Source organism: Rasamsonia emersonii (genome assembly GCF_000968595.1).
Source record: "Rasamsonia emersonii CBS 393.64 chromosome Unknown ctg1118621760413, whole genome shotgun sequence".
Taxonomy (NCBI): Eukaryota; Fungi; Ascomycota; class Eurotiomycetes; order Eurotiales; family Trichocomaceae; genus Rasamsonia; species Rasamsonia emersonii.
Genome location: NW_013563019.1, coordinates 1 through 13,738, shown reverse-complemented (window position 1 = coordinate 13,738; position 13,738 = coordinate 1). Strand labels below are relative to the sequence as shown.

Below are 13,738 nucleotides of genomic sequence, written 5' to 3'. Positions count from 1 at the left end.
GTCGCGAAGTATCTCGCTAGCCAGCGGAGGTGGTTTAAGCGTCTGAGCTGGAGGGCTTACACTCACTAAGATGTGGCCGTGTCGAGGCTAATTTGATTAATAAATGTTAACTAAATTAAGGACTCTCCTTCTCTTCACGAGGAGACTGTGGGTCTCGGAAATAGCACAGACCCATCGACGTCGACATCGTCGAGATGAAATCGGATTCCTTCAACAGATTCTGCATTGGAAAAGTGAATTGTTTCTGCTGTCGAAGATCGTCATGCTCTATACATACATACTCCGCACTGATAACGGCATTTCTCGCAGAAGGCCGTCCTGCGGGGGTGAATGGAGCTAAAATCACCGATCATCCCAACCGGCATATCTCCTGCCTATGAGAAGAATTGCATCAGTTTAGAATTGAATGCATTATCGGTGGTGGCCGGTGCAATCAATCATTATTAATGCCCATCCAGATCGGCTGGCCAGCTGTCATGCACGGCTCTCTTCCTCGTGGTGAATGCAACATGAGCCCTAAACTCGCGTCATTCGTAGGCCAATGCGAAAATAGGAGGAGATGCCTTATATGGTTCAAAGTCCCTTGACATTTACTCGTAGAGTATTCTATTCGTTGTAAATATCTCCCCGAGATTGAACAGAACGTGTGGGCGACCGGTTCGCGCTTTTGGTGAAATCCAGGGCTTTTTATTTGTCGAATCTTTGCTCAGTAGGATTAAAGTCAGCTGCAATTGCTGCTCACCATCGCTTCTGCTAGATTATCATTGCCACAGGCGTACTCGTCTCCAAATCCCGTGAAGAGAATACTAGGTCGCTCATTCAGAGAAACAATGGTGAATGCCGGCCCGGAAAAGCAGCCAGTGCAGCGGGAGGATACGGTCGCTGCAGTCTCGAAGACAATAATCAAGCATTCTCACGATGGGGATGAGGCCTTAAAGGCTTTTATTGGTCGTGAAGGCGAGGTTATTGAGATCGACGAGGCTACCAATCGAAGGCTGTTGAGGATTATCGATTGGAACCTGATCCCAATTAGTATGCTAACCGCTCTCAAAGCTCTCTTTACTAGAATTGCACTGACTTCGAAGTGAGTGTGCGTTGTGTATTGTCTGAATTTCCTCGACAGTAAGTTGCATATTCTGTCTGGTGCTTTCTGGGTAGCAGAAATTGACTGCAACGTCTAGAGACCACTATATCCTACGCAAGTATAACGGGGTTGAACAAGGATATCCATCTCGTAGGTGACAACTACCAATGGCTGGGCAGTCTCTTCTATATCGGTACGTTAAGCTTGGCGCATGATATATGTCTAATTGCTGTAGCTGAAATCGAATTGTTCAGGCTACCTGTCGTGGGAATATCCAACGAACCTCCTTCTCCAACGACTGCCGCTGGCGAAGTACTCGGCATTTTGCATCATCATGTGGGGAGTCACGCTGGCCTGTTTTGCGGCAGTTCAAAATTTCGCCGGTGCAGTTGCAATCCGATTTTTGCTGGGTATGGTCATTTCAGCTTTGTAGAGGAGTATATGGATGGTCTTAGGTGGCTGACAAGCAGCATAAACAGGCGTCTTCGAAGCTGCAGTATCACCGGGATTTGCTCTTTTCACTTCACAGGTGCATATCATCTGCTTCTTCGTACTATAACTGTCACGTCTGACGTGTATGCTTTAGTGGTACACTCAAAAAGAGCAAGTCGGCCGCATTGGCATCTGGTACAGCTTCAATGGCTTTGCTCAGATCTTTGGGGCGGTGCTAGCTTACGGCATTGCCAAAGGCGTCGAGCAGCACGGGTCAACACTTGCAACGTGGAGAATCATTTTTCTCGTGACTGGTCTGCTTACCGTTGTGATTGGGGTAATTTTTCTGTTCACGGTGCCTGACAGCCAGCTGAATGCGCGTTTCCTGAAGCCGGAAGACCGAACTCTCGCCGTCGAACGGGTCCGAGTCAACCGTCAAGGAATTGGGAACAAACATTTCAAGTTCTATCAATTCAAAGAGGCCTTGACAGACCCATTGACTTGGACATTGTGCTTCTTTTCCTTGGTTGGCGACATTCCCAATGGTGGCCTTACCAACTTCTTTAGCCAGCTTGTGCGTAATCTCGGTCTTCTCCCTTTATCCCTTTCGAAGTGCAATGCTCATGTTTTGATCGAAACTGGAACAGATCGTCAGCTTTGGATACAGTCCTTTGGAGGCCCTATTGTATGGCGCTCCTGCCGGAGCCGTCGAGGCAGTCACCCTGATTTTTGGCGGTTGGCTAGCAGTCAGATATGGTCATCGTCTGCTTATCGGTGGTATTACACTGCTGATTTCAATTTGGGGCATCTGTTTAATGTTGTTTCTGCCACATTCCCTCAAAGAAGGACGGCTTGCCGGGTATTATATGATGCAGATGAGTCCTATGTGCGGGGTTGCTCTGCTATCCCTTATATCGTCGAACGTTGCAGGGTATACGAAAAAGACAACGGTGGCCGCCATCTACTTCATCGGATATTGTGTTGGCAACCTGATCGGTACGTAAACCTTTGCTGCATCTCCCAGGACTAGAGCTCGTTCTGTGAGTGTCCAAGATTTGAGTTGCCATTGAACTTTCCATGCGGATCTAGTATATATAATAGCGTCAGGATTTGATTCTTTTGAACTGGCTCCCCAAGAAGAGACCATGGAGAAGTGCTGAGATCTCCTCACAGGGCCCCAGACATTCCGCCCCCAAGACGCACCGAATTACCGACCTGCGCAGATCACCATTCTAGTCTGCCAGTTCCTGTGTGTCGTCGATCTGGTCTTCATCATCTGGTGGCTTCGGAGGCAGAATCTGAAGAAAATTGCTCAAAGGGCGCAGCCAGGATACGTCAAGCTGGAGAACCAAGAGTAAGTCTACTCGTTTCGCACTGTGCTATTCGACGGAACCGCTATCCCCATGTCCTTGATTTTTTTTTGTTTTGGCGATAATCCAGAATAATCCATTGCTGATCAGGATATCAGATTTTTGGACCTCACGGATGGAGAAAACCCGGAGTTTGTCTATGAATATTGAGGTCTCAGCCGCCATGCATGTGGATTAGTGTGAAACTGACCATTGACGTGGCTCCTTTGAGAATGAGGGACATGTATAGCCGTGCAGACGTCGTGTATAGCGTAGGCAGTATCTTGATAAGCCTGATGAAGCCCATCAATATAAGGATCCATATTCACAGAACTGCAATTCTTCCTGCTGTAGCTGGCTCTCTTGAGCAAGGTATCCATGATCCATGTCGGCGTCCGTGCTCGGCAGAATAGTGCCAATGACGCTATGGATGGCCGCTCACCAACCCCCATCAGACCGTCCGCTCTGCTTGAACCCCATTCAGGAACTAGCCCATGCAAGGAGGAAGCGCATGCTAGGCCTAGGCAGACCTCAGCTCAAAGGCCGTCCGTCTCTGCTCGATCTGATCGCCCACGGCGCTGCTGTCGAAGCCGGTTCTCGTGGGCAGCCTGGTTCTGGTAGTTCCGCCGGGTCGAGTCCCTCGTCACCAACGCTCGTTGCGTCTCCGCCTGCCCTGGACGACCTGCCACCGCTTCCCGCCTCGCCCGCCTCCAGACCCAACAGCTCCAGCTCAACATCCCTTGCCCAGTCTCCCTCCCCTCCCCCTCCCCCCTCGCCATTGCCATCGCTATCGCCCGCCATGGCGCCCCAAGGCAAGCAGAGGAAGCGTTTGGAAGCCGGCGAAGACCAGTATGGCTCCGTCTTCGCCGTCTCCGGCCCCGTCGTCGTGGCCGAGAACATGATCGGATGTGCCATGTATGAGCTGGTCAGTTTGTCGCAGTCCCCTCTGGCTCTGCCCTGCAGCGCTGAAGACACTGCTGCTGACTTACTTTTTGTCGCCGGATAGTGCCGTGTCGGCCACGATCAGCTTGTGGGAGAAGTCATTCGGATTGAGGGCGATAAAGCGACCATCCAGGTGTACGAAGAAACAGGTACAATTTCCCCCTTTCCCCGGATGGCTCTTTCGCTATGTAATCTGCTTCGGTGTCGGGCTTGTATGTACTGGAAGCTGACGCGGAATTTGTCTGTCAACTGTAGCCGGTGTCACGGTCGGCGATCCTGTCATCAGGACAGGTAAGCCGTTGTCGGTCGAACTGGGTCCTGGTTTGATGGAAACTATCTACGATGGTATCCAGCGACCCCTCAAGAGCATTTCCTCCGTGTCAGGAAGTATCTACATCCCCCGCGGTATTGCCGTTCCGGCCCTCGATCGCGAGAAGAAGTGGGACTTCACGCCTGGCAACCTCAAAGTCGGTGACCATATTACCGGCGGTGATATCTGGGGTAGCGTTTTCGAGAACAGCTTGCTGAACGATCACAAAATCCTACTGCCACCGCGTGCGCGCGGTACCATTACGCATATAGCGGAGGCGGGAAGCTACACGGTCGACGAGAAGCTGCTGGAAGTTGAATTCGATGGCAAGAAGACCGAATTCAGCATGATGCACTCTTGGCCCGTCCGTGTCCCCCGACCCGTCAGCGAAAAACTGCCCTCCGACTCCCCTTTCATTGTCGGTCAGAGAGTGCTGGACGCTCTGTTCCCCAGTGTGCAAGGTGGTACCGTCTGTATCCCCGGTGCTTTCGGCTGTGGTAAGACGGTCATCTCCCAGAGTGTGTCGAAGTTCTCCAACAGCGACATCATCGTCTACGTGGGCTGTGGTGAGCGTGGTAATGAAATGGCTGAAGTCTTGATGGACTTCCCAGAGGCAAGTTGGCAATCTGTGTGGTTTCTAAGTCTATCCTTGCTGACAGCACGTGCAGCTCACGATTGATGTTGGAGGCCGTAAAGAACCCATCATGAAGCGCACCTGTCTCATCGCGAACACATCCAACATGCCTGTGGCGGCTCGGGAAGCCTCCATCTATACTGGTATTACTGTGGCTGAATACTTCCGCGACCAGGGCAAGAACGTAGCCATGATGGCGGACTCCAGTTCTCGGTGGGCTGAAGCCTTGCGTGAGATTTCCGGTCGTCTGGGAGAGATGCCGGCAGACCAGGGTTTCCCTGCCTACCTGGGCGCGAAGCTGGCGTCCTTCTACGAACGTGCTGGAAAGAGTGTTGCTCTGGGTAGCCCCGAGCGACAGGGCAGCGTCAGCATCGTCGGCGCCGTCAGTCCTCCGGGTGGAGATTTCTCCGACCCCGTCACCAGCGCTACTCTGGGTATCGTGCAGGTCTTCTGGGGTCTGGACAAGAAGCTGGCGCAGCGGAAGCACTTCCCCTCGATCAACACGTCTGTGTCCTACAGCAAGTACACCAACATCCTCGACAAGTACTACGAAAAGGAGCACCCGGAATTCCCCCGCCTGCGAGACCAGATCAAGGAGCTGCTGTCCAACTCGGAGGACCTCGACCAGGTCGTCCAGCTGGTCGGCAAGTCGGCGTTGGGAGACTCGGACAAGATCACGCTGGATGTGGCCGCTATGCTGAAGGACGACTTCTTGCAGCAGAACGGCTACAGTGAATATGACCAGTACTGCCCCTTGTGGAAGACGGAGTACATGATGAAGGCGTTTATGAGCTACCACGATGAGGCGCAGAAGGCTGTAGCGCAAGGCCACAGCTGGGCGAAGATCCGAGAAGCCACCGCCGATATCCAGACGGCGCTGCGGAGCATGAAGTTCGAGGTTCCTGATGATGAGAAGGCCGTGACTGCCAAGGTACGAATTCCCACCCCGCCTTTGACCGAGGGCGGCGTTGCTAACCTTTGCCACAGTATGAAAAGCTGCTACAAGACATGTCTGAAAGATTTGCCTCTGTATCTGATGAGTAAGCCGTGGGCGCATACGCCTCGGGCATCTATATGGTTGAACGCTTGTAGTATATTCCTACACAGTCCAGATTCGTATAGCCGTGCCTCAATTCTTCCATTCTGTTTTTTCCTTTTTATTTCTCTCATTTCTTGGGTTCTTGTTTGCTAGTGATTGGTTTTTTATTCCTGGGATGTTCGGTCTCTCAATAGAGGTCAGGCAGCAGTATTCGGATCCCGTGACTGGGGCCTCGTGACGCGTCATTAGCTCGGTGTGAGACTGCGTAGGCAATACAAGGAGCATGAACTGAGACAAAATTCGGGACTAGCAGGAAAGAAATAGTTCTGTATGCGATGGAAACTCCGTAGAAGCATCTGCATATCCGCCAACTCCCTCTTTGTAAGTGTAGGTAAGGCCAAGTGTACTCCGTATCATTATTTAACCCTCGTGCTGCCAGCGTGGGTCTGCGGACGCCCAGACCACCATGCCGAGGAGTGGCTCTTGACCCGGCGTCGGCCCTGAAGCGAACACAACTCGATCTGCTCTGCTGGTCCCGTCGGTTCGGTCAACACCGCAACAAACACGCTGCCCGACAGCCCTTCCTGCGGCTTGTTATCTCTCTTTGCGCCGGATAGTCGTCACCCCTCGATTGCAGATAATTCAACGCTTTCTCTGCTTCCTGCTGACGTGTGCGATCCGGTATCCACTGACCTGTCTCGCCAGAGATGGCAACCCCAACTTCGTGCGGCACCCTCCATGTTCTGCCCAAGGACCGTCTCCGCGGTCATGGCTAACGTCTATCTCCAGGGTCAATGTGAACGATCCCAGCCTCATCAACCTCGTCAACAAACTTCAAGATGTCTTTACCACAGTAGGGGTGAGTGCGTCGTCTTGCGCACCCGCATCCTAGTTTCGCAATCCGACTGACCCCTCCTTCCTCTGCCAGGTTCAAAACCCCATCGACCTGCCACAGATAGTTGTCGTCGGATCACAGTCGAGTGGAAAGAGTTCCGTGCTGGAGAATATCGTCGGAAGAGACTTGTGAGTTGCCTCTGTCCCCCTCAGTCGTGCCATGCCAATGGTGCCCGGTCTCCGCTGACCACCTCTGTTCGCATCTTGTTAGTCTGCCACGAGGCGCTGGTATCGTCACTCGCCGCCCCCTGATTCTGCAACTGATCAACCGGCCCTCTTCGAAGCCGCAAGCAAATGGCACAAGCCAAGAGAAGCTGGAAGGCACCACCGACAGTGAGGCCAATCTGGATGAATATGGCGAATTCCTGCACATCCCCGGTCAGAAGTTTTATGACTTCAACAAGATCCGAGAGGAAATCATCCGCGAGACAGAGTCCAAAGTCGGCCGCAATGCAGGCATCTCGCCAGCCCCCATCAACCTGCGCATCTATTCCCCAAACGTGCTCACACTCACTCTTGTCGACCTGCCCGGGCTGACGAAGGTTCCCGTTGGCGACCAGCCTAAGGACATCGAGAAACAGATCCGTGATATGGTCTTGAAGTATATCAGCAAGCCAAATGCGATCATTTTGGCCGTGACTGCGGCCAACCAGGATTTGGCCAACTCGGACGGCTTGAAACTGGCCCGCGAGGTGGACCCGGAGGGCCAGCGCACCATCGGTGTCCTGACCAAGGTCGATCTGATGGACGAAGGAACGGACGTGGTGGATATTCTTGCGGGCAGGATTATCCCTCTGCGGTTGGGTTATGTTCCGGTCGTCAACCGGGGGCAGCGCGATATCGAGAACAAGCGGCCGATCTCATATGCGCTGGAGCATGAAAAGAATTTCTTTGAGAGCCACAAGGCCTACCGGAATAAAGCATCCTACTGTGGAACTCCCTATCTGGCCAGGAAACTGAACTTGGTACGTTTGTTGATCCATCCTACCACACTCCTTTTCCTTTAACCGAGCACGACTGACCTCTCGTTTTCAACCCTTTTTCTAGATCCTTATGATGCACATCAAGCAAACCCTTCCCGATATCAAGGCCCGCATTTCCTCGTCACTACAGAAATATACCTCCGAACTGGCGCAGCTTGGCGATTCGATGCTTGGAAACAGTGCCAACATTGTCCTGAACATCATTACCGAGTTCAGCAACGAATACCGCACCGTGTTGGAGGGTAACAACCAGGAGCTTTCCAGCGTGGAGCTGTCGGGTGGTGCTCGTATCAGCTTCGTGTTCCACGAGCTGTACACGAATGGTATCAAGGCTGTGGATCCGTTTGACCAGGTCAAGGACGTTGACATCCGAACCATTCTCTACAACTCCTCCGGCTCGTCACCGGCGCTCTTTGTCGGGACCACTGCTTTCGAGGTCATCGTCAAGCAGCAGATCAAGCGACTTGAGGACCCCAGTCTGAAGTGTGTCTCGTTGGTCTACGATGAGCTCGTTCGCATCCTTGGCCAACTGCTCAACAAGCAGCTGTTCCGCCGCTATCCGATGTTGAAGGAGAAGTTCCACAACGTTGTCATCTCATTCTTCAAGAGGGCGATGGAGCCTACCAACAAATTGGTCAAGGACCTAGTCGCCATGGAAGCTTGCTACATCAACACTGGCCATCCCGACTTCCTCAACGGTCATCGGGTAAGTTTGTGCGGATAGATCGGTTTCAAGATTTGCATATCTGACTATATCAGGCCATGGCTATTGTCAACGAGCGTCAAAACGCCAACAAGCCCACTCAGGTCGACCCTAAGACCGGGAAGCCCCTGCCCCCTCGTTCCAGCAGCCCGTCGTTGGACAGCATGTCGCCGTCGGAGGGGAACAATACTGGCTTCTTCGGTAGTTTCTTCGCGTCGAAGAACAAGAAGAAGATGGCCGCGATGGAACCACCGCCACCCACGTTGAAGGCGTCAGGTACTCTGAACGAGCGTGAAAACATTGAAGTCGAAGTGATCAGTAAGCATTCCCTCGTCAACGGATTCGTTGAAAGAAGTCGATGAGACTAACGTTGATCTCTAGAACTGCTCATCAACTCCTACTTCAACATCGTCAAGCGGACCATGATTGATATGGTGCCCAAGGCGATCATGTATTGCCTTGTACAGTATGTTGTTCCTGTCACGACGTGGGGAGTTGGGATATGCTGACATTCTCTCCAGATACAGCAAGGACGAAATGCAGCGGGAGCTGCTCGAGAACATGTACCGCAACGCTGAGCTTGACGAATTACTGAAGGAGAGTGACTACACGATCCGGCGCCGCAAGGAGTGCCAGCAGATGGTGGAGAGCCTGACCCGCGCGAGCGAGATTGTCAGCCAGGTCCAGTAGAAATAGATCATTTCATCGCGATGCACATGGTTCATGTTCGTTACCGCAAGGTTCTGAGGAGCGTTATGTGGTTACGATTTTCTGTTTTTCATTTGGCCGGTGGTCGTTGGAGAACTTCCATTTTGGGTGTTTTTCTATTCCTTCTCTGTTGGAGCTGGCATGCATGACGTCCTTTCCATCCCTTTATCCATCATGTCTAAGAGTGAAAGATCCCCCTGTGATGATGATGTTGTGTACCGTCGGTTTCTCTTTTATATCACCCTTATCTATATGCCCCATGATCCGCGCAAATTCTATATTAATTCTATATTTGTGATACATTTCTTTCTGTCCTTGCTTTCGGTGAAAAATTGGACGTTTTACTTTCTCAGGTGGTGTCTTAACTGTAGAATAGTCATAGCGTACTAGGAGTATTTCGATGAGAGTGCTATAGCTTGATTACCCCTTCAGCTTGACATCTGCATTGTTATGCCGATACGTATAGTGCCACCCCTCACTGGCCAAGTCCTGTCGCACTTTGTAGTTTTCCTCCGCAAGGGCGAGCACACCTACGTCGAGATCGGCCAGCAGCAAGCCCTCCTCGGCGCCCATCTTCCCGACTGGTCCTACGAAGGGCAGAACCACGCGCGACATGCCCAGCCACTGGTCAGCGGGGCCAGCAGCGTTGGCAAAAACGACGGCGCAGGTGTTTTCGAAGCAGCGCGAAGTCAGTGTCGATTCGAGGAAGAGGGCTTCGGAGTCTGGGTTCAGGGCCAGCGCTGCGGGAGATGCGTCGTTTCTTCCCCCTGTTTTCAAGCGTTAGTAGAAGACTACAACTGCAATAGAGGAAAAGAAAAAAAATGCTGCCAACTCACAATAAGTCGGGATAATGATGATCTCCGCCCCCTTGGCGATCAGCTCCCGAAAGGCCTCCGGAAACGCCAGATCCCAGCAGATGAGCATGCCAATCTTCCCGACGGGCGTGTCGAACACCTCATGGGGGTCGTGGCCCGAGGACGTCAGGTACGGCCGCTCCGGGTGCCAGATGTTCTTCTTGCGGTAGGAGCCGAGGATCTGGCCGTCGTGGGAGATGAAGTAGGCCGTGTTGTAGAGGCGGACTTGTTCATCCCCGGTATCTGTTTTCACGACATGGCGCTCGACGATCGTCCCCGGGACGAGGCAGATGTGCAATTCCTTAGCGAGCGCCTGGTAGGCCTGCAGGTATTTCTGATATTCGCCGGCTTGTACCGCGTATGCGGGGTCGTCGGGGGCCCAGCCGCAGAGGTGGTATCTACAGATGAGCAAGGTAGATTCAATTAAAAAAGCTCGTCACAGATACAAGAGTATGATGTGTGGATAACCTGAATATTGAGGCATTGACACCACCCTGGATTAACATGAACATGGTGGAATCACTTACTCTGGTAGAACTGCTAGGACAGCACCCTGTGCTGCAGCCTGTCGGATATAGTTGCACGCTTTGGCGTGGTTTTCATCCGGAGCGAGGTTCTGCAGGAGAGATAGAGTAAGCGCATTTGTGTGAGAAGTATGTTATATGCCATGCACGATATATGTGAGGGTATATGGTTAACACACCTTGATATGCCATTGGATGACAGCAACTTTGTATGACGGCGCCATTTCTCTCAATCAAGACAATCAATTGAAAGCAATGCTAATATATAGTATGGTATCAGCAAATAATACCTATATGCAAGTGTGAACTAATGGTAAATTCTCCGGTGCAGATCTCCATGTGCCTGTCTCTCACGTGGACCGTTTTATCTGCGGGGACCCGGGCAGGTGGGTTGGATGCCCCGCTTTTTGCTCCGTATATTCATTAGATAATAAGAACTCGATTTGGCCAGGCAAACTCAAATACGGTGATTGTTGAGAGGTAAGTTTAATGATAATTCGGTGTTCTTGGTATAGTACAGTACATGCATCGTCCTATATGGTCCAGTCTTAGGTATTCTACTAAGACATGCTGGCGCAGCGCACTAACAATCTCTCAGCACAAGACATCTACTCCATAAGAAGGAATCTAATCAATTTCAGACCCCAGATTTGCTATCCAAGAAAGATAAAAGACACTGATCTTTTCTGCTCGATTATTAATCAATAATTGTCATCTGCCCCACATGGTTGCCAAAAACGCGCCCTATGCACGATCTCCCGAAGCTTATTACCAATCAACTCGTCTTTCTAGGTACTTACCTAGGCAGGCATGAAGATACCTGCAGTTGGAAATTTTTGACGTCGTATTTCTCAGATCGAAACCATCAATTGGATTCAGTTCCTACGAGTTTTTTATTCTTTTGCCATCCCTGCACCCTACGCGGGTCTGTATACTATCATGTCAACGACTACCACCGCAATCGAGCTTCAACCTGCAGAAAATGTCGCCGAGGAAAGACAATCCAGAACCACCGCCCACCCGGTGACGATATCGCCATCCGGCACGGATGAGGTCATGCAGGCATCTCTCCTGGTAGACTCTCAGGTCCCCGAGGGAGGTTACGGCTGGGTCGTCATCTTCGCCTGCGCGGTGATCACCTTCTGGTTCGTTGGGACAACCTACTGCTGGGGGGTGCTTCAGGCGGCCCTGGTCGAGCAAGGCGTCTCATCTCCGTCAACACTAGCTTTCGTGGGGTCGTTGACCACGGGCTGTATCTCATTCCTGGCTGTCCTGAATGCAAGAGTCATCCGCAAGCTCGGTGCCAGAACCACCAGCCTCCTGGGGGTTTTCTTACTAGGACTTGGTGAGGAGCTGAGTGGGTTCACGACCCAAAATGTTGGCGGTTTGTTCACCACTGTTGGTGTTATCATGGGCGTTGGAGTAAGGTCAGAACCGTCTTTGTCGTTCCATCTCAAAGGATCATTTATGGCTGACTGACTATAAATGATGCAGTCTGTGTTTCATGGTAAGGACGACCGATCTACATTTCAAGCGCGCGGATTTAGTGTCCTGGACTCATCGCTCGTGTAGGTCGTATCCGTCACGCCCACTCAGTATTTCAAATCCAAACGGGGAATCGCGAATGGTATCGTCTATGCAGGGGGCGGATTGGGTGGTGCCATCAATAGTTTCGTCTTGAACGGTCTGCTGGAGAGTCTAGGGACGGCATGGACTTTCCGGGTCATAGGTTTTATTACCTTGGCGACAGGCCTACCTGCGGCCTACCTCATCAAGGAGCGTGTCGCCATCCGTCCCACTGCATTTATCGACTGGTACGTGATGTATACTGCAATTTAATCCGATGCTTTGCTGAGACCTTGTCTTCAGGCGACTGTTTCGAGATATTCGATTCATCGTGCTCTTTGTCGCCGGGGCAGTCGCCACGTTCCCTCTTTTCGTCCCTCCGTTTTTCTTACCTCTATACGCCAATTCCCTTCGCCTGAGCTCCAGTGCGGGTGCTGGTCTCGTCGCAGCTTTCAATTTCTCATCTGCTGTGGGGCGGCTTCTTTGCGGCTTCAGCAGTGATAAGCTGGGGCCTCTGAATACGCTGTTCATCTCCCTCTTGCTCACCGCATTGAGCATGCTGGTCCTCTGGCCGGTCTCGATCTCTCTCGGACCGCTGATCATCTTTGTGATCATCAATGGCATGGCAAATGGCGGATTTTTCGCCACCATGCCGACGGTGGTTGGCAATGTCTTCGGTTCTGCCCGAGTGTCTGTCGCAATGGGGATGATTGTGACTGGCTGGGGTGGAGGATACCTTTTGGTATGTTCTAAGATAGTTTTCTTTATCTTTTGTTGGCTGGCATGTGCAGTGATTCTGATAAGCTTGGTTAGGGTGCTCCGATTGCCGGATACCTGTTGAACGCCTCTGGAGGGCAGCAGAAGGGAATCGATGCATTTCATCCCGCCATCTACTACGCTGGCTCGATGGCTTTAGGGTCTGCCAGTCTCGTCGCGTTTACGCGACTGAAAACAGACATTAGTTTGCGGAAGAAGCTATGAGGTCGAGCAATAGAAATCAATTTTGATCACAGCAGCAACACAAGCTATATCTCCTATCAGTTCTATAGGGCAGAGGCCCAGAAGAATCTCATCCCCTGGTGAATAGGGATCGATTCAACACAAAAAAAAAAGGTTCTGGATCACGCATATTTCAGAATGTGAAAAAAAAATGGCACTGTTCTCTTTTCTGGATACAAAGGCAGTCTAAATTCTATCTAGATTACGGCGCTGTGCAACATTCCTTGCGTGCCTGACGCAAGGGTCTAGAACAGCCCTTTATCGATAGCAACGTCGGGCATATCGAGATCTAGACAATGATGCCAAGAAATGCCCCTGTTTGGGATATGGTGACATGCTTGGTGACATGCTTGGCAATCAATAAATAGAACACGTTACATGCATGTACTACTACATGTACATACAGTACGGTGGTACATACATGTGGCTCTCAACAGCATCATCCTGGTAGAAAGATGACGTGGGTTATCGACAACACAGGAACTAGGAAAGAGTGGTCTCTGATAATGGCATATAGATCAATGTAATAGCCAGAGCAATCAGGCCTACAGCTGACAGAGCTACCCTGACAGTCATGTGAGAGTGGCTGTGTGTTGAAGCTTTGCTACCTGCCAGTAAGAATAGGAGCATGATGATCGTGCGTCTCGTATTATTAACCTTGGCATCTTGTGTGGGAAGGTATAGTTTTTTTTAAAAAAAAATAATAATAAACAAAAA

General features: G+C 51.3%; 4 protein-coding genes across 4 annotated transcripts; 3 read left to right on the top strand and 1 right to left on the bottom strand.

The window, feature by feature from the left end:
- Positions 1-830: 830 nt before the first annotated feature.
- Positions 831-1,517, top strand: T310_6467 (allantoate permease; the record flags this gene model as incomplete). The annotated part of the gene is made up of 4 exons (XM_013470703.1): positions 831-1,084; positions 1,182-1,234; positions 1,264-1,277; positions 1,320-1,517. 4 exons carry the CDS (start codon positions 831-833, stop codon positions 1,515-1,517), a joined length of 519 nt encoding a protein of 172 aa, XP_013326157.1.
- A 1,733-nt stretch (positions 1,518-3,250) lies between these two features.
- Positions 3,251-9,060, top strand: T310_6466 (Vacuolar ATP synthase catalytic subunit A; the record flags this gene model as incomplete). The annotated part of the gene is made up of 13 exons (XM_013470702.1): positions 3,251-3,790; positions 3,872-4,019; positions 4,063-4,745; positions 4,786-5,682; positions 5,739-5,791; positions 6,115-6,171; positions 6,580-6,649; positions 6,683-6,813; positions 6,896-7,649; positions 7,732-8,373; positions 8,427-8,688; positions 8,752-8,836; positions 8,892-9,060. 13 exons carry the CDS (start codon positions 3,251-3,253, stop codon positions 9,058-9,060), a joined length of 4,491 nt encoding a protein of 1,496 aa, XP_013326156.1.
- Positions 9,061-9,498: 438 nt separating this feature from the next.
- On the bottom strand, positions 9,499-10,680 carry T310_6465 (Hydrolase, carbon-nitrogen family; the record flags this gene model as incomplete). Its single annotated transcript, XM_013470701.1, has 4 exons — positions 9,499-9,845; positions 9,915-10,330; positions 10,460-10,548; positions 10,636-10,680. The coding sequence occupies 4 exons, from the start codon at positions 10,678-10,680 to the stop codon at positions 9,499-9,501; spliced, it is 897 nt and encodes a 298-aa protein (XP_013326155.1).
- Positions 10,681-11,395: 715 nt separating this feature from the next.
- T310_6464 (Monocarboxylate transporter) lies at positions 11,396-13,003 on the top strand (the record flags this gene model as incomplete). The annotated part of the gene is made up of 5 exons (XM_013470700.1): positions 11,396-11,883; positions 11,951-11,963; positions 12,029-12,270; positions 12,326-12,764; positions 12,836-13,003. The coding sequence occupies 5 exons, from the start codon at positions 11,396-11,398 to the stop codon at positions 13,001-13,003; spliced, it is 1,350 nt and encodes a 449-aa protein (XP_013326154.1).
- Positions 13,004-13,738: the final 735 nt, after the last annotated feature.